The 20,873-nt window shown below is 45.3% G+C and overlaps 1 protein-coding gene across 8 annotated transcripts in view; it reads right to left on the minus strand.

Moving 5' to 3' along the window:
* The window catches only part of NTM (neurotrimin), a 930,011-nt gene that overhangs the window by 9,932 nt on the left and 899,206 nt on the right, over nt 1-20,873 (minus strand). For 4 of the 8 annotated variants that reach the window (XM_025998899.2, XM_025998898.2, XM_072729301.1 and 1 more), the window contains 4 exons: nt 11,696-11,830; nt 9,639-9,759; nt 5,209-5,360; nt 2,034-2,069 (listed from right to left, as the gene is read on the minus strand). In XM_025998899.2, coding sequence (XP_025854684.2) covers nt 2,034-2,069; nt 5,209-5,360; nt 9,639-9,759; nt 11,696-11,830 — 444 coding nt within the window. Of the gene's footprint in view, nt 1-2,033; nt 2,070-2,124; nt 3,529-5,208; nt 5,361-9,638; nt 9,760-11,695; nt 11,831-20,873 lie in introns of those variants that run through there. The other 4 variants (XM_072729300.1, XM_025998900.2, XM_025998901.2 and 1 more) reach the window with 2 other exon arrangements.

Below are 20,873 nucleotides of genomic sequence, written 5' to 3' on the forward strand. Positions count from 1 at the left end.
AAAAAAAGAAAAAGAAAAAAAAGAAAGAACTCAGATGAATGGAGAAATGCCCCAGGTGCAAGGTCTGTTTTCTCCAAGATATTCTTCAGTTGTACAAGAGTCCAATAGCTGTCCTGAAGACCGAGCTAATCCAAATCTTGGAACATTCCAGATTGTCTGTAATCTACAACTTCTGGCAATGACCCATTGCCCTGTACTCAACAAGAAGGAGGTGGGGTTGAGAGCACCCCGAGAATCTGAGAGCTGGTGCCCAGATCCTGTCACCCAAATGCACTGTTGCAGCAGAGAGGAGGGAGGCAGAGGGGTGGAGCCTGGCCATTAGGTGTCCTGCTCCCACTCCCGTGCTCAGCGGCGGCCAGACACGACTTGTGTGTTTCTAGTCCGCATTGTCATCATTGGTTCTGGTGTGGGACGGCGGCCCCTCCATCAGCTGAGCACACCTTTGGGTAAATTCTAACCCCAAAGCAGCCACTGCCTCTTTTAAAAGCTCCTACTCTCTCTGCAAATAAAGAGCTAAGTGATCCGAATGAGCTTGGTCACTTCTGAAAGCACAGCCTCTCGCACCGTCTCTCTTCGCTCCCGTCCCGCATGCCTCCCTTTTACCATTTATGGTTAGCTACTCTCCTAAGGCTCTTGGTTCTAGGTCCGTGGGTATCCTTGCTCCAGGGCTCAATAAACACAAGTTGAATCATAAATGGGACCTGATGGCTCCATTGACTTCACTTTTACTTACTATTCCTTTGTTGCATTTTCCTGTTTGCGGTGCCTTCACTACAGCACCCTGCATCACTAAGGTGAGGGACGCAGCCCTGAATCTTTTCATGATAAAAGTATTTTTTGCTCATGTGTCAAGGAGCTTCCCATATAACGTATCTTCTTCCCTTTCCTTTCCCACCTTGCAAGCCTAAGGCCAGCCTCCAAGGATTGTTTGCACAGCCAGATGGGAAGGGATGCAGGCGATGGGTGTGGGGGCGGATGGGATGAGACAGGGCAGGGATTGGGGCGGGAGGTAGGCAAAGCCTCACAGCTGCCTTCCTGCCGAGCCACCCTGTGGTCAGCACTGTCCTTGGGAGGAGAAAAGCGGCAGGTGCAGTGTGAGCCTCCTCCAGCCCTCGGCCAGGCTCCCTGCTGCCCCAATGCTCAGGCACAGTCAACGACACCCCCTCAGCTAGGCTAGTGGACCTTCGTGAGTCACTTACGCTGGGCTGGCGGGCCTTGGGAAACTCAGAGAGGCTGTGTGCACCTGGGCAGGAAATGCAGGAGCTGTGTCTGGGGAAGGGCTTAACGGGAGATGAGATGAAGAGGGCCCGGGGACAAGAGTTTTGACGCTGTGACGTGACACCGAGGGAATTCCTGCCTTTCAGCCTGCATCTGGAGATGGGACAGGGACGATTCAAAATGCACCTGGCAGTCTTCAAAGCCTTTTTACTATGCAGTTTCAGCTGAACGTTGGGACAACTCTAAGGTATATAAGGCAGATCAATTCTGTTTTATAGAAGAGGAAATTGAGTCTCAATAACATTTAGCAACTAGTTCACGAGCACAGCACCACTAAGCGTCAGGCTCTGAACTAGATCTCGGTGGCATCTCCCTCCAGGTCACTGCTTACGGACTCTCACGCCTGCTGCACCCAGCCCACCTGCCTTTCTTGGAGAATCTCGCTGCGAACCAGCTGATGCATTTCAGGGAATGCCTACGTCTTCACACACACGGTGTTTGCTTCTGTGGCTCAGGGGCCGCTGATAGGATTTTTCCTATGAAAACTGCTCAGTGGGTTGGACTGTCTCCCTACTGGTTCAAACTCATGCTCTCTACCTTCAGCCTTTACACTGATCTCCACCCTCCTGGCCCTTCTGGGGCAGTGTGTGCATGGAGAGAGGAAAGCTACCCTTGGAGCTCCATCAGCTCCAGTGACCTTAGCTTTCTCGAGCATCCTCTAAGCAACTTCACAGACAGGTAATGAGGGGTGGGGGTGGGGGGACTTCGGGAGAAAGGGGAGGGGAGAAAAACCATAAAGCAAGGGGGATACTGACCTTGCAACAAAGTTGAGCTTGTAGGCTCATTTAGTTCTAAATCGGGTGAGGGACATACAGGAGAGAAAAATGAAAACAAACACATATATTATATACAGCCGCTATATATTCGTCATATATAGTTTGTATACTGCCTTTCACATACATTTCGGTGGGGGGGGGGTGGATAAATAAAGGAAGACACAAAAACCAAAGGTGGTAGGACAAATGCAGCATGAGAAACACTAACGTGCCTTATGCTTCCATCCTTGGACGCGATGGGTGAAGAGTGAAGGAGCTGGCCACTCATACATTTCCCAGAGCTGTGCTGAGCTGAGGGGCTGATGTGGCAACAAAGGACCAAAGTCCCTTCCCAGATGAGGTTTCTTAACCCCCACCCCCCCATTGTCTCAGTTTGGGAGACCAAGCTCAGGAACTTCTGGTCCCATGGCACCGCAGCAGGAGCAAGATGGCCCCAAGAACCACCACGATGGAGGCCCCGCAATCCCTGCAGCCTTAGGGAGCAGGTGCACAGGACACTGGTTCACCATAGGAAGGATTACCCTGCTCCATCTGGCTTAAGGGGCCCCGACATACTGGCCAGGATGGAGCCTCCCTGCACAGCACTCTTCACTTTTCAACGTTCAGGTCATATGATGAGGGCATGCGATTTGTGTGAAAGTTGGCACAATGGAGATTGTTAGCTGGCTTTCTGTGGTGCTAGAGGAGAATGGGCTGCATCACAAAGTTCACACATTTGCATAACACCAATGCTGCCTTCCCGTGGCCCTAGTCCGCTTGAAGGGTCCAGGCTGGGGGTCTGCTGACAATGGGAGATGACACAGAAAACTCCCATAGAAGTTTGTATTTATTGCTGATGGTGGGCCTCCGTCACGAGTTTTGGGGCTGCCCTGTCTGGACTAAACCTCTGTGAGAGCCAGTGGGGTGGAAACACCCACCTCGCACACTAAGGACGTTTACTAGTTCCGCGGAACTATGTCAGCCGCTGTGATGGGCACAAAAGATCTGCCGTTTGAGGCTTGAAAATTGCTTTCTATTGGATTAAACTTGGAAAATGCTCCAGCCTTTTCTCCCTCTTAGAGATTTAGCATGTAAGGAAAAGCTCTGAGACTTCCGCATTAAAGAACATTCCCAGGTGTACCCCATTCATCTTGGTTGATCCAGTTTTTCTAAACTTATCTGAACACATACTATCACATTTTCTTTTTTCTTTTTTTTTTGTATTTTTTTTGTTTGTTTATTGTTGTTTTTTTTTTTTTTTTTTTTTTTCGAGAAGCCTGGGCTCTAGAGGGCTGGCAATTGGAGGAACGTCCCAGGGACACACAGGGCGGATGCAGACAGACCAATGGTGGGGAGGCAGAGGTTCTAATCGCCACCCAGGGGTCTGCTGAGAAGAGCAGATTTATGGCGCATGCTTCACTGCATTCCTTGTCACAAACGTCAGCTATTTCACTCTTCAGGTTTGTGCCTTCTCCATGTTCTCATCTTCAGATGGCTTAAGGGGAAGAGGCCAGGGAATTAGACAGTAGTGATAAAGCCAATTGCAAAACCATGTCATGCATCCCAATCAGAAGAGCGAGGAGGTCAGAGGAGGAGGAAGACTGTTTACAGGAATGAGGGCTGCTGTGGGTGGAGAGCAGGGCTGGGGAGGGGTGGATGGCACCACTAGGAGAGCCTCAGATTTGCAAGGCCAGGGAAGGAGGGGTCTGTTCCCTTATAATCCTGGCCCTTCTGTTTCTGCAGACAGACACCTGCCAGAAAGCCGAAAAGGCCTGACAAATGTGAGGGGCAATTATGACTATCCCTGTGTGAGAGATGTCAGACAGATCAATCACTCTAATCACAGCTCTGCCCATTCTGAGCTCCCAGCTCTGGGATCAAGGGCAGCCATCCCCTTCCCAGCCCCCTTTGGATAAAGCTGGGCTTTGTTTTATGTGCTGGATAGAAGGGGGGCCGAATAGGATTTGGAAGCAGAGATGGGACAATGGAGCAGCACAGGCGTATTCAGGGTTTGCTGGATACACTGCGCCCTGGAGGGAGGTGGTAGGCGCTGGGTGTGGGGGTGAGAGACCTGAAGCTATTGGGGTTTTCCAGTAGTTCTCAGAGAAAAAAGGCATTCCTGTTCTTGCTAATTGTCTGCTAATTTCCTCACTTTCCCTCGCATCATATTCAAGAGTGCTTGGCACCAGGGCAGACTAGGGGAATGGATTTGAACAATGCCAACATCCTGAACTGGAGGGCGTGGAGGGATTTCCCCTCAAAGGCAACCTTTGGGCCTCAAAGGCCTGCAGGATGAAGCTGCATCTCCCAAGGGTTGCAAGTCATCGCCAGAGCCTACAGTCCCAGCTGCTGATACGGACCTCCACACCCAGGCTCACCTCCGTGTCCTTGCTGGAGACATCCAGGGTCTGTGAGGGAGCTGCTTTGTTTCCTGCCTTTACTTGCTTCTGGCACCAATATAGTTGCCAGGTGTGTAAGGAAGGAAGAGCAATTTGCTGTGCACACATTAGCCCTCCAATAAACAGTTGTGTAATGAATTAATGCATGAATGACTATGTGACTTCTGGAGGGATGGTGGCTTGGCTGGACAAATATATCTTAATCCAGTCAGACAACACCCTGTGACACAAATGAAGAGCAAGGAAATCCCCGTTTTCTTTGTGAATTCTCTCTCTGAAGCTAATATTCAGGATCCCGAGGCCCATGACTCTACTCTTATAAATAGAATCCAGTTTCTCCTATGTCCCAACAGCCGGGAAAAAGTTCAGAAATGGTAACATTTTACACTGGCCTGATGAACAAAGTATTGAAATAGTAAATGTCCCTCTCTGAATGCTTCGCTATTATACCCAATTCGAACCCCCAACCCTAGTCAATTGATGAAATCTTGAAGAGAAAAAAATGTTCTCCATCCCAACATCCTTTCCTCCTGCCTCAGGGTTTTGCCCATTACAAATGAAACGTGAGCATTCTTTCTCATTTTCTCCCGGCTACCGGTGCCCATCCATGCACTAGCTTTCTCTGTCACTCTCCTCCCCTCTCCTCTCATTCACCTCTGCCCAGCTTCTCCTGATTCTCTTGCATGTGGCACCCCGTCCCGGCTGTTCCTTCCAACTCCTTCTGTCCCACGTGACCCTTTCCTGCTTTCACTGCCCAGCTCAGGGCTCAGTCTTACCAAATAGTGTGATGCTGGCATTGGTGTGGCCCAACTTATTGGAGGCCACACAGGTGTAGTTCCCATAGTCGTGCTCAGAGACATTGAAGAAGATGAGTTTTGAGAGAAAAGGTCTGTTTTCCACTTTGACCCCCTTCTTTCCTTCAACCAGTCTGAGAGAAACAAGAGAGAGACAAAAACGGAGAAAAAAAGTAGACGGTTATATTTTTCTCATAGGAGGAGGACAGACTCTGGAATGAACGATCGTCTTATTGACTCCTTTCTGACATTATGATGATGACTTTTTCTCCCCTGCTCAAGTACACAAGTTTACACACAATGACATATAGTTGTATTTCTCTATTTTTGTTCATGTGCTTGCAGACACTCTTGGCACTACACAGATAGCCACCACGTCCCCTGAAGGCAGGTGATGAGCCTGCTGTGTGACATTCAGACAGTCATATCCACTCAGTAGGTGCTCCAAGTGTGGACATAATTGATGCTGATGATAAGATTAATGAAGATGATGATGATGGCAACCATAAAATTAAAAAAAAAAAAAACCCACAACCCTCAATGTTGGAAGAGAAGAACCTGAGGGGTTTGAAAGAACAAAGCGTTTTCAAGGACTTGGGTAATAAATAAAGAATTATGAACTTGAAGCATTCTACAGATAATAGCTTATTTTTGGTGGTGAATAGGATACAAGAACCTGGGATCACTTTTAGATCACTTCAGAGTGGGGTACCCTGAAGGGCTTGGGGAGGTGGTTGCCCAGAGTATTATCATAACTCAGTCCAGAAAGGATTATAGATCCTAAGCACATGACCATCTAGAGCCTGGACAGTCTCCCTGAGCGGCCCGTTATGGCCACCCAATACACCACAAGGGCTGTCCTTGGTGGTAGGGAAGGGCCACAGAAGGTGAGTGGGGAGAACACATATACCTGCTAGAACTGTGGATACCTCTACTGGGCAGGTGGAGAGCATAAGGAGAACACTGCTTAGGGGCTGGTGGGGTCATATCCTCTATCTCAGGATGCTGTGAGCAAAAATTCCTACTACCATTGCATGTCTACACGGAAATTATGAGACCAACCCTCTTCCTTTTAAAAGCTCTGCAATGTCCTATTTCAGAGAATGGGCCTGAAGCCAACCTTTTACTTTCCCTGAAATAATTTGTCTTCCTTGCCCAGAAGCTGAGCCTATGCTATGGGAAAGATACATTTTAGGGAGAGAAATCCTTCTGAATAGAGGATCTCAGAGAGCATGGTTTAGGGCTTGGCTGGGACAGGATGTGTAGGAAGTAAACAATGTCAAGGTAGATGTGCATCGGAACAGGCACAGGGGACAGGAATTGGGGCCAATGGTTGGTTTCGGAGTCATCAGACCGAGAAATATAATATTCAAGGCACAATAGAAAGTGAAGCCCAGCAAGACAATGATGAGAAAATGTTCCATAAACTATAAAATGTTATTCAATATACTATATTTCTGTGGGGTCAGACATCAAGACCTCCCGCCTGTCCCTGGGTTCCAGCATGTTTCTGGCACAGGGGACAGCTGCTTCATCATCATCTGAAGATGTTGTCTCTGTAGGACTACAGAACGGCTCTCGCCGTCACCCCAACCCCTGATCAGAAGAGAAAGTCAGGCTCTGGCTTCGGTTCTTGCTCAACATCTGTCTCCTGGGAAGTCAAAAAGGTTGGCTGGAGGAACTTGCTTGCTTTTCATTATGTAGATTTTCCTCCGGGAGCTTTTTCTCTCTCCTAAGCTAGGGGCAGTGAACTGGCCTGAGTCCACGGACTTCATTAAAGTGTGAGCGCTGTAGGAAGGGAATGAGGCGCCCCGCTGTGCTGCCAGGCGCCACCCTTCTATTTCCAGCTTGTTACGTAGATATTGATCCTCTAGGGGGTGCTGTCCAGAGAAAGCCCTACAAGCCCACCCACCAGGAGGTTTTCGAGAGCTCTTCAAGTGTATTGATCCCATTTGCCATTTTGACGCCCTTCCTGGCCTGGGGAGGAAGCCTTCACATCAGAACCAAGCTGTGAATTAGATTTCAGCTCTGCAGTGGGGAGAGACACTTACCCGGAGCAGGCTCCTGCTTGACAGCTCTGAAATGTCTTTAGCTAAAAGCAGGGTGGAGTGGCGCACAGTGCTTTGCAGCACTTTGCAGCTTCTGGAACGGCACACTTGCCTCTTCTCTGTGTGGTCACACATTTCCCCATCCCATATTGCTCCCAGCCTTCAGGTTTTTAGTGAATCTGAGGCTTTTCATTGGCTCATGCCCCCATGGATGGGTGGATCTTATCAAGTACAGCATCCCATTTTTTCTCCCTTTGATTGATGACACACACAGTGCAGCTGGGTAGTACTAGCACACAGACAAAAGAGACTTCTACCCTAAATTTTGAGAAAACTGCCTGTCCCCAACATATAAACTCCGTTGATTTGCCCCAGATGTCTGCTTATGTCTCTGGAAATGGAGCTAGAGTAGAGCTGCTCCCCCTCCACGGGGTCCGCCTGGAGGAAAGGTTGCCTGCCAGCCTCAGTGGCACAGGATGGATTGGCAGTGACAAGGACTTCACAGCCAGAGTGGCTCTTGCTGAGCTGGGTGTCAAGAGGACAGACAACTCCACTCAGTGGGAGAGTACTGGAAATAAATAAATGAGAAGCACATGGAAAACTGACCAGCATTGGTTAAAGGGGAGAAAGGAGACCCCATGAGAAGAGCTTGGACAGTGGGGGATCAAGGCTGCTTGAGCCAGGGGTGTCTGAAGTCTCCGAGGGACCCGACTGGGCTTTCTTCCTCCTGGGAAAATAATGCATACCCAGCTCCTCTCCTGTGACATAGGGGGCGCAAAGCAGGGCCGTCTTTTCCTTTTTTCTCACCACTGGCCATTTATGCCCATGTCTATGTCTATGGCCACATCGCTTTTCCTCCACATATTTTAAGATATCACTTTCTCCTACATTTTTGCTTGTATTTTTTTCCATAAAGAATTAAAAAAAAAAGGATGCATCTGATTTGTTTGGGGAAAGACCTGGGTAATCGAAGTTTCAGGAAATGGCTGTGTAGCTCCATGGTGTTTTGTTACTGTTGTTTCTGTTTCTACTAGGCTTTCACATAGGAGGTCCCTTAGTGGGAAGAGGGAGGGACAAGGAAAGCAGGACTTGCAAGAAAAATGCTTCTTTAATGGGAAGATGTTACTCCTTTCCGCTTGATTCTGAATTCTTAGAAGGGGGGAAGCCAGCTATTTCTCATCTCTTCATGTGTTTGCTTTTCTTCTTTCTGCCTCACACGCTTCATCTCTAAAATGGGCTGGATGAATAGGATACACCTTGTTAAGGAGCTTCCAGACTTTGTACTTCAAGATGGAAAAGCACTGCTTCTCATTTGGAAGGATTATGAGAGGACGCAGCGACTCTCATGATGGAGTGACGAGATTCCGAGACAGGGAAGGCTTTTGGATGCTGAGCAACCTCATCAAGAAAGAAACCCAAGACGCGCTGCGGATGTTCTAGGAAGCAGGGGCACAGCTGGGTCACTGCTGGCCTGCACCTGCTCAGTGCTCCCGTCTCACCATCTCCCTTGGGCTGTTTGTCTTCTGCAGCTTCTCGGCCCTGTAACGCCTTCCTCCTCCACCCCATACACACCCCAGACAGTTTTGCATCACCCCCTCCTCGGTTCTATTAAAGTGTTTGAACATGGGCAGCTCTCGCACATTTATTCGTTGTTCACCCACCTTAAAATAGCTCTTTGATCACAGTAATTGTCGTGTTGCCTGGCTGTTCTGAGCTGCTGAACCCTGTGCTAACTCACCATTTGAGAACTCCTCGCAATGACAATCTTCCCTGAATCACAACAGATACCCCGATGATGGCTGCAACAATGAGAGGGAAGGGAACAGTCCCCTTTCTTTTCCTTTACCTTGAAGGAACAACCCGGGCACAAAGCGAGGTCTAAAGCGGGTCATGGACTCTTTTATCCGTTCCTACCAATGGTGTCCGGGACTGAGCTGGAGACCTGCTAACTTCTTGGCCACTCCCAGCGCCCCGAGAACATTCCCAGCTTCTTAATCCAAGCCACACAGTGTGTTAAAAATAGCTTTGGGCAGAACACTTTATTTTCTTGGCCTACGAAAAAATTCACAGGCCTTTCAACGTTTCTGGTGGCCTTTCTTAGAGACTTTGCTTTTCCAAAAAAAAAAAAAAAATGTTTTATTTCAGGCCCATTGATTGGTGAGTGCTAACTCTGCATAGAAATGTTAAAAGCAGAGCTGAAAATCATGAATAATCAGAAAATATATCCTCTGCCCCCAACCCCTTGATAGCTAGTGGGAACTAGAAGAAAATTTTTCAGAGATTCATTTGTAACCATCTGGAATCAGCAACCTGGAAAAACATCCTTCTCCTCGGGGGCAGGTGGGGTAGGGAGGGAGTCTTTACCTTTTGTCATCCTTGTACCACTGGAATTCTGCGGAGGGAACAGCTGAGGCCTCACACTGCAGTGTTCCCTTCTGTCCCACGGGGACGCCTGTCCCCTTAGCTTCTGAAATGTATGGTGGATCTGCAAAGAGAAGATGTGCGGTAGCATTTTAAAACGCATCCTAAAATGAGGCAGGCTGCCTCATTCACTGGGTTTGGTTTTTCCTCCCTGCTCCACCTCTGCTTGCTTGAGCTGACAAATTGATACACGAATTGCGCCAGAGAGTGAAACCATTCAACACGGTGCTAAGGAAAAGCTTGCCTTCCTAGCAGGTCTTGCTCCTGTTTCCCTCTGTGCAGAGGTGAGATGACCGGGTATTCAGGCATTTTTCCTGTTTAAACTTTTTAACTTTCGTGGGAGAATGCCAGCCCATCAACCCTACACTCCTTTAATCTGCCTTATAGAATTCCTGCACACCAGGTTCTTGCCAGAGTCTATAACCTCGAACCATTCAATTCCCATCAAAAGCTCAGTTGCAAGAAATAATATTCATAGAGAATTGCCTGAAGGGTAGACAGATCAGTCATTCTTCCAGGTATCCCAAAATGGATCCTTGAATCAAGCCAGACCGAACTAGACCTGTAAACCTGGCCTGCGTTCATTTGAAGTCTTTACCTAACTACCCTTGGCAATTCCAACCGTTTGCATTGAAGTGCATTATGAAAAACAGCCGTAATAAACTTGGCATTCTATTTATTGCAGAAATATCGTGCATGATGTTGTTGACTATATCTCAAAGCGATCTATTTGTGGAGACACTAAAGAGAAATTTCTCTTGGGTCTCGGTACCAGGAAAAGCAGTGTTTCTCCCGAGCAACGAATTTGCTTTCATCTTATGGACATAAACCTTATAGCAGATGATGTCTCCTCGCTTTGATTTCACAACTCAGAGCCAAATTCTGCACCTGCATCTACTCTCCTTGTGGTATGTGTTTCCTGTGTTCATTTATCCCTAGCTTTCACTTATCATCCTAAATAGGTTTTCCCTTTGCTCACATCATCTTATTCTCCAGGTTAATATTTATTAACTGAAAGTCATTTCGAGTCTCTTTAAAAAAAATCGGTGGCACAAATTTTGATATATATATAGAGAGAGACTTGAAATGACTTTCAGTTAATATATATATATATATATATATATATATATATATATATATATATAAAACGGTAGCATTGTTATACCTATTTCTTTGCTTCTTAAAGTGCTGTGTATTAAGTAGATTCAAATTGTAACAGAAAGCAAAATAGTCAAGAATGAGTAATCACTGAGGCACAATATCCTTCCCACACCTCCATCCCACCCAAGGTTTGAAAAGGAAAGGCTTCTTGGTTTAGTTCTTGGGTTCCATCCTGTCGTGAGACTTCCTGAAATGAGCATAACAGAGAAAACTTTCAAAATGTCATACGGAACTGAGTCAGGATGTACTATGAGGAGTCAAGAGGAGAGAGGATGAGGAAGAAGGGGAGAAGTCGTGGAGGGTCAATGTCAGAGGGAACCCCGGTGGTATGTTTATTTATATTTAAATCTGGAATGTGTATTTCATCCATCAACATATGTAATCACAAAAGTATGAGGTCGCATAAATACCCCGTAAATATGTACCACAAATTTCCATAAATATATCACAAATTTCCCTTGTACCCCTAGCATTGTGCTCCCCACAATGGAGATGGCTGGACTAGAGAGTGAGGAGCTTGGAAACATTCTGAGGAAAGTATGGGAAAAATTGGGATTCAAGGACACATTTCTTTAAATTATGCATTGAAGGCCATTTAATGATCTTCCAGGAATATAAGTCAAGTTTGGGGATTATATTAAATTACTTTCAGCTGCAATTTGTTTTAGACTCGAATTTGGAATTGTTTCTCTTGAGAGCAGAGAATGGACAATGATATGGCACTGCTTCCCATCCCAGCCTGAGTCAGCAGCTGGCTCTGTGATCTGGCCCTTTGCTGTGGCCACGACCATAGCCAGCCCGGCGCACGTGCAGGGCGAGGGGCTCCTGAGCCCACTTACAGTTCACGGTGACCTTTACTCTCCGGACCACTGGTGCAGCCACATCATTGGAGGCGCTGCACTCGTAGTCTCCCGACTGCTCCCGCGTGATGCCCTGGATTTCCAGGTATTCGTCTTCACTCACAAAGCCCACAGCTGCAGGAGAAGGTGCAGTGAGAAAACAAACAGAACAAAACAGAACACCAAAAGTATGAACTTAGAAAATAAAGTATAAAATGGCTATGTCTGCTGAGAATTGTGCCATTTCCAAGTTCCGACTCTTGGGAACAATGCCCGTTCTCCATCCCCCAACTCCCTGCCCTTTTACTGCTTCCATCATCAACTTTCCTTTAGTTCCCCAGTGGACCAGCTGAAATGTTTGTGCTCCTGCCTAGACTAAACATAGAGTCTGGAGAATTACTGGTCCTCGATAAGTGATTAATAATTTTGACATTTACGCTGCCCAAATCTTACCAAGCAGTGGGGCTCTGGGATCTAAGTTAGGCACCATAGGTGAATAGTAACTCTGATTTCAAGGTACATTGAGGCTGAACCTTGAAGCATAGAGCTGGTCACTGCATCCCAGACCATGATTCAATTAAATAAAAAATATCACACTAGCAGTTACATACACACACACGCACGCACAAGCCATAAAAGGCAGTGGAGGCACTGATAAAATAAATTTAAACTCCTATTTTTAGATTTAGACACTCAGTAAGATAAGCAAATTTTAATCAGAAATATGGAAGAAAATCAAGATCAAGAAGACATGGCTGCAAAGCTTGCCCTTTCTTTTTTTCTTTCTTTTTTTTTTTTTTTAAAGCTTACCCTTTCATGTCGCCATTGAGAGACATGTCCCAGGCCTGATGTACAGACAGTCCCATTGCCTCACAGCATTGTTTGGGGTAACAAATTGCTTTTAAATATAAAAGCAATGTGTATATATATATATAAAAGCAATCCGAAAACTGTCACAGGCTGCATACCTGTTGCTTTAGAAAGTAAGCCCATGATCTGCTGGGAAGTACAGACTCAGGTGGAGACTCAGGTGGAGTGAAACTATCTTAACATGAGTAGCCCACATGAATAAAGGAAAAAAAGGAGCATTTGACCCCAGGTAGTAAAACCTCTCCATAATTCACATGGATCTGCTGATCTAAAGCATGAAAATGACAACAGTAAGAAACTGGCACATGTATGGTATGTAAAGTGACCATCCTATGTGTTCTATGACATTGCTAAGGTCACCACCTTTGTCAAGGTAACTATAGAAATAACAATGACAGCAATCAGAAAATGACTATTTTGTAAAGAAGGGCCGCCACCTGCCCGACACGCCGCCACTCCTTGGTCGTGAGAAGTCTGCGCTGCCGTCCAGTAACGAGCCCAACCTGAGCATTTCCTCATACTTCTTCATGCCGTATGGAACCCACACTATATATGTGTAGGCACTCTCTTGCCTCTATACCTACAGGAGAGCAAAAGAACAGCCTAGATCTATTACAGCAAGCTTCCAAAATTCACAAGAGCTAGGAATATTTTAATAAGTTTTTTTTCATTAATTTATTTTTATTTTTTTTATAAATTTATTTTTTATTTGTGTTCAATTTGCCAACATATAGAATAACACCCAGTATAAGTTGAAAACAGGGCCAGAAGGTCCAGGCCAGGGAGAGGACAATCAACATTAACCCATAGAGACTCACAGTGCCAACCAGTAAGAAACTTCCAATTATCCACAGTTAGCTTTCTTTTGTTACTGTTTTGTAAGTGTCTTTAGGGGGAGAGGTACTAACACTGATTTGAGGAAGAGCAGAGGAAGTAAGAAGAAAAGGTTTACATGAAGAAGCTGTGATTCCTTGTATGTTGTCATTGTTTATTTTCTACCAACCTCAAGCCTGCATCTGTCAGTTCTTTCCCGGCTGGAATGCTGTAATTACTGTGCAGAGCATCTCGGAGACCAGTGTCACACTTCATATTCCCATTAATTTTAAATGGTAGTCCTTGGTACATATGTGTGGCAATTGGTGTCATATTTTAATTAGGCTTGCCCTACACCATCTGAAATTAATAATAGCTCGAATTACCAATGTAATTTATAAATTAACAGTGCCGTAGCATTAGGAAATAAATTAGCTCTGGACAGCTGTTTCTGGACTGAGCTCCAGTGTCGGAGCAGTGATTGGTAGGACCTCACATCTCCCAGGAGGCTATGTATTATGCCACCAAAGCAAGGGAACTAAAGGACACAGGGGTCTCTGCATCTCTTATCCTTGCCTCCAACTAGAGGCCTTGCATCCACTTTAATTTCCCTATCCAAATATGTTCTTGTGTGACGACAGCAAGATCTATAGGGTCCAAGCTTGGATGAGCTTGTAAGATGGACTTCCAAATGTCGGGGGGAGTACAGACCCATAGGCAAGCACATAAATGCAAGGGTATTCACAATCAAGAACCCATCAAGTGGGGACAGGTGCATTAGTGTCTGTGTATATTTGTACACGAATATCAGGCAATCTTATGTAGGAAAGGAAGTTGGACTGCTTAAGATTTGGGCAAGCTGTATGCTCTCCATCGATCTGGACTCCTGTTACCAGAGGGAAGGGATTTACACTTAAGTCATCTTGCAGAAAAGCAATGAGGCTTAATTTCACCATCATATGTTCTCCAGACCAAATGTAGAATCAGAGAAAAGCCACAATGACTCTACTGCTCACCAATGTTACATGTATACTTTCTGATTAGATTGGGTAAAGCATGTGAAGATTGAGTTGTATAGTAAAATACTTCATACATTTTAAGTTTCACTGTTATTATCCCCCCCCGCCTTTTCCTCACATACTTTTTTCCCTGGAAGCACGTAGAGCAAAGCCAGAGAGAAAAAGGTCGGCATGCACGTAACAAATTAAACTTTGAACCACCAGAAATTCCTATAGTTGCTGCTTAAAACAAATGAATAATTCAACCACCACCTCCGCCACCACCGCCACCACCACCGCCACCACGGCCACCACCGCCACCACCACAAGCTGAAATTTACAAAGTTGGTGACTGAATTTATAGAGTTAGTGATTCAAGGAGAGCTTTCTTTTAAACAGCAATTGTGCTCTGGCTGTAAATGATCAATGCTTTATCACTCATATGAGGAACTTACAAAGAATATTGGGAGGGGGAACAGATAAGCACAACATATTTTAAGGGCGTGTAAAGTGTGAAAGGAAATTCTTGGTTAAGAGCTACCAGCAGGGAAAGGAGCAAATCACTTGAATAAATCATATGAAAAGAAACCCTTCATGGTCAATAGCTTCTCACTCGGAAGTCCTTCTTTTCCAAAGAAAACACACCCCTCAATGGAAATGACATGCCCACCCTCCTAAAATACTGCCTCCATCAGGTCGCACCTCTTCAGACTTAGTGTCTCCCTATTTTCTGTAAGATCAAACACCAGCTCCACTGTCTTACGGAAACCCTGCATCAGCTAGCCCCGATCTACTCATACCGAATCATCTCGTACCTGTGCCACGAGGAAGGCAACAGGTCATCCCGGGAAAAACCAAAGTCTGGCATCAGACACACCCAGTCCTGTACTTGAAGCCTCTGGAGGAGTTAACTTGCTGTTACTCCTCTGTGCCATCATTGCTTCCTCTCTACAACTCAGAATAATGTTACCGACCTCTAGTGGTGCTTTGAGGATGGAATGCACGCTCAATGCACTTGGCACAGTGGAAGGCACGTGATAAATTTTGCAGGTGTTAGCACTGTCACCACCATTGTCCCTACCACTGCTGCCACAGCTTTCCGCCAGGCCCTGCCATCCATTTCTCATCTTGGACAGACATCATCGTTCCTTTTGCACAGATTGCATCTATCACTCAGAGCTGTGTTTTTTCTGTCACCAAGGCAGACACCACCTCATTTTCAAATCCTAATTCTTCCCTGAAAACTCGTTGATAAGGGTTGAATTGTGTCCCCCCCAAAAAAGACCTGTTGAGGCCCTTATCATCAGCATGCACAAATGTGACCTTATTTGGAAATAGTGTCTTTATAGTAGTAATGGAATTAAAAGGAGGTATTAGCGTGGGCCTTCATCCACCGTGACTGGTATCTTCATGAAAAGGAGAAATCTGGACACAGAGCAGGCACAGAGGGAAGACTATGTGAAGACACACGGGGAGAAGGTGGCCATGTGACCATAGCGATGCCTCTACAGGCCAGGGAAAGCCAAGGATTGCTGGCACACCACACAAGCTAGGAGAGGCGAAAAAAAAAAAAAAAAAAAAAAAAAAAAAAAAAAGCTAGGAGAGGCGAAGTAGCGATTCTCCCCTACAGCTGTCAGAGGGAACGTGCACCAGCTGACACTCTGATCCTGGACCTTTAGCTTTCAGAACTGCGAGGCGATACACTTATGCTATTTACGCCATCTAGTTTGGGCTACTTGCTTATGGCGGCCTTAGGAAACTCAGACTCCCGTCTGTCTCCTGTCAGTGCCCGTGGCAGTCCCGGCAATCTTGTTCCACGCAGAGCTCTTCTAGCCTTCAAAACCATAAGGGAATTAAACCCGAGAGCTTCAAGAGACATTAATGGTTATATATAACTCCATAGTTGCTATATTAGGACACAGACTGACTTCAGTAGAATTTCCTAGAATAGTTGTTTAAATATAGATTTCTAGATGCCACCCATACCTATTAAGTCAGAATCTTCAGGAACGAGGAGTTTTAATTTTACTAGGAAATTGCCACATACAGCCAAGTTTGGGAGTTAGCGATATTATTAAATCCTTGCATCTTAATGTGGGAAACTGCAGTTCAGGGGAGCTCACGTCTGCTCAGTGACAGGACGACCCAGGTCTGCTGATGTCCAACCCACAGCAACTACAATAGCATTTCCCGGTGGCCAGTTGTTTTGTGCTGTTATGCATTGGTCTAATATTCTCCAATGGAAATGAAACTGGCTGCAAGGACCAATCTTGGATATCTCTAGCTCTAAAAGCACCTAGGAAAGTGGTTTCCGTAACCCAAAATTTGTCAACTTCTGATTAATAAGATGATCGACTGATGGAACTACAGACTGAGTTCAGTTAAAAAGAGAGAGAAAAATAGTCAGGAGCTCCATGTTGCTCACCTAATCTTCATGTGGCTCTATTCCCAAGGCAGTGCCACTTCTGGTAATTGTTCTTAGCACAATATTTGTATTTCCTGACTTTAAAAAATATCATCACTATTAGTGTTCTAACAAAACAGACTTTCTTTAAGTATGTGATTTTAAAAGGTTTATTGAGTGTTTAGTATAATTTATATTTAGTCTTGGGGCCAATTACTTCCTCAGAGGAATGCATTCTTAATTTAAAAATGTAGATCAATGAGGAAGTATGATTTATCTAACAGAGTTTGTTTTACAGCCAACTTCTTAGGAGCACAGCTATTTCTTGAGGTGGAATCTGACAACCCAAGCAGGGAAACGAACTAAGTTGGAAATGGGATTACTACGTCTGGCCCTCGATCCGCAAAGGAGTTGCACCTTGTCCAAAGGGTTGAGCTCAGCAGCTTACAACCAATCACAGGACAGAAACTGCCCTGTGCAAGTGATACTCTTTGGAAAAGAAAACTTCAAGTTTCTGAGTTCATAGATGGGGTGTTAAAAACCTTTATAACTGAAAATAATAATAGCCACCATTATCATTTTTATTGCACCCAAGAATAAGCTTGTCAGGAGAACAGCTGTAGCTATTGGAGAGAAGAGGACACAGCTGTCTCCTTACTTAATATTTTTATGGCATATATACCAGCTGAGATAAAAATCATAGGTCCTCAGAAGCTGAAAAAAAAAAAAACGGAACCCAGAATCCCAGAATTTGAGAGTTGGAATTATTTTTTTAAATTTAGATTCAAACACCGTGACTAGCTTCATGCTAGACTGGTACTCGTGCCACTGCTCTCACTTTCTCTCTCCGTTTCCATCAGGATGTTCCTGCTACACTCAGACCGGGCTTCAGGGACAGCTGTTTACAGGACTCGCCGGCCAGTGTCCCTCCCAGGGCCTTTATTACGAGTGGACCAGCATGGGAGGTTTTTTGTGTTCTGTTGGAGAAAGACATGGTTTTGTTCAGAGACTGGGAGGTCGGTGGACAAGAACAGTGTGGCAGAGGTATGGTTGCTGTTCCACAACACCGATCCCTGCAAGCCAGAGGGAATGGTTCAAGGTGCAGGTGTTAGGGCCAGAACTACGGGAGGTGTGTTCCTGAGAGAGTTCGAGGTGGGCAGACCTGCCATGAGATCCAGGGTCGGCATCTGCCAGTGAAGTGGGGAAGTCCTTCCTCATCCCCAGCCCCCGAGACCTCAGGGCATCCTCGACTTGGGGTACACAGCCAACCACCACTGACAACAGGGGCTCGTTCTGTCAGTGGAGGCAAAGGTGAGGGGCTTCGCCCGGGGGGGGGGCAGGGGCAAGACATGAGGGGACATGGACTTGAGCACATGGAAAGGATTTGAAGAACTAAGCAGAGGAGGCACTGAGACACGGCTGGGGGCCCTAAGAGCCATACTGATGTGGCACTGACGCAGTCCTTGTGCTGCTGGACCAGGCTGGGGACATGCGGGATCACACACAGTCCAGGAAGCAACACTGACGGCCACAGAGTGAGATTCTCCATGTTAAGAAGCATTTCCAGACGCAGTAGCAGTATAGATTTATCCACACAGCATAGCTCCTGAGGGTCTGACGTTATACTCAAGAGCTGGTCATTGTTATCAGCACCGTTGGCCTGATTGCACCGCGGGCAGGGTTGAGTTCCCATGTCCTCATGTCGGCCCTGTAGAGCGCACTGGCTCATAGTTCCCTTCTTCTGCTTCAGATACCTCCTCCATAAAATGGGGCAAATCATACTACGTTATGGTTACTGTGAGGATTAAATAAGTAAATATGTGTAAAGAACTTAGAGCATAATAAGTTCTCAATAGACGGTACTATCACTGATGCCACAATTCAGTTTGAGCACATTTTAATATACAAGATCCTCAATACAAGAAAATCTTGATGCAGAAATGAAAGAATAATCAGATCTCTGCTTTTCTAGTAGGAATTTAATAATAATAAACTTTACAAAGGATTCACCACAGATCCTTTAACGAGGAAGCTCTACTCTCTTCACTTAAAATGGGATTTGATTTACAAGGGATACAGATTCTTGGGATCATTTCTTCTAGGAAAGCGGGTGTAGCTGCACATGTGAGCTGCTGCGAGGGTTTGAGAAATGGCTCTAATTTCTCAGGTAAGAATAAAGGGAGATATATAGATAAAGATACATAATCTATCCATATTATATCTATAGATGCCAAGTGTAAATTGCATCTCTATATCTAATCTATTATCTATATATCTAGATAATATGTCTATATTTTTATCTTTCTCCTTGACCTTTCCCTTGGATACACATAGTATGGTTGATAGAAAAGAGAGTCTGAGGATATTTCCAAGAATAAAGCAAATTTATAAGATCTCTTGCCAAAAAAAAAAAAAAAAAAATCTCTTGCAGAAAAACAAAAACAAAAAAAAGTTCTAGAAGGCCCCAAATACTTAGGATAGCCCTGCGGTACAGCCTCAAACATTCAATGAGAAAGTTACTCTTGGTAGCAACACAGGAACCACTTTTGGGAAATGGGACAGACTGACTTGTTCTCACAGCCGGCTTCCACTATACCGGAGGGCTCTTCCTTAAACACGTTAGTGGTTATTGCTAGAGAGCCGGGAGCCGAAGCTGTGGAGTGTACAGCATGAGGAAATTCCTCATGCCATTACCTCCCTGCCAGTCCCAGATTTGTATCTATGCCACATGGACTCTTCTTATACCTGGGAAACTTATCTCATCATTTCCCTCAGTTTTCTGTTAGATACCTAAGAATTGGTTGTTCTGAGCCATTCCCGCTGGTCACAGCATCCCTTGTACCATGTCCTACACACAGAAGATACCACTCCCCAGGCAGCTTCAATGCTCATTATCTCCTCGGCTTAAGATGGAAATGCAAATTGGGAGTTGAAAAATTAATCTGTTAACCTGATTCCATCCATCATCAAGCAACAGAGATCCAATAAAAATACTACATAAACTGATGCCAACTACAAGTTGCATGCCTGCCTGTCTATGCACCAATTTGTCTTTCTATCTGTAAAGGCAACAGGGAGACACTTAGCATAGATCCTCGTATGCAGTAAGAGCTCATTTGAGGAGCACCTGGATGGCTCAATTGGTTAAACATCTGACTCTTGAGTTCGGTCACGTCATGACCTCAAGGCCATGAGATCCAGCCCCACATGGGGCTCCATGCTTGGTGTGGAGCCTGCTTAAGATTCTCTCTCTGCCCCTCCCTGCCCTGCAGGTGCATTTTCTCTCTTTCTTTAAAAAAAAAACAAAAACAAAAAGCCTCATTTGATAGTGGAAACTGAGCATATAGATATAGATATTTTGCATGTGTGTGAATATGCATGTATAAAACGTTAATGTATTATTGTACAGATATATAGAAGGGAAAGTAAAAGAATTTCCTTAAGTTTTGATTGGGCAACTTTCTGGGAATGATCATTAGCTATGTATTAAGGAGGAGCTGAAGCCCAAAATGTAATTATATGAAAATGAGCCCTGGGACTCCACAGGGACAAGCCCTGTGCATCCCTGAGGCCTGTCCTTTCCTGAATGATGTGACACTAGTTCTCTGTGCAGATGCAGCTTCAGCAGCCGGCTGGGCCCTGGGAGTTGTGTGCTCTTCTGTGTGCCTTTTCACGAAGCCTGTCAGCTCAGTTTTGCATGCAGACCCTCTATTACGGGTGATGATATCAGAGTCAGAAAGCACACAGCTGGATATTTGGAGTTTGCAGCTTGATGTCTGGAACCTGGGTATTTGAAGCAGTGCAGCTGATGGCTGCTAAGAAAAATAAATAAAGAAATAAAAAAAAATCAGCTTTTGATTTGTAAACTCAGCCAATTTGATCTGAAAGACATTGATAGGGGATAAATATAGAACTCCGCAGTGTCATATTACCTCAGGATCTTGGCTGTTTGCTTTCTCTTTTTCCAAATCTCTAGAGATGTAAGTCAGTACCGAGTGCTGAGAAATGTGAAGGATTTAATTGCTTTGAAATTTCCTGCTCAGATTAATTTAAGGAAATTATTTTCACTTGAGAGGCTCCTAATGGGTTAAAT

Source organism: Vulpes vulpes, chromosome 12, assembly GCF_048418805.1.
Source record: "Vulpes vulpes isolate BD-2025 chromosome 12, VulVul3, whole genome shotgun sequence".
In the NCBI taxonomy this organism is placed as follows: Eukaryota; Metazoa; Chordata; class Mammalia; order Carnivora; family Canidae; genus Vulpes; species Vulpes vulpes.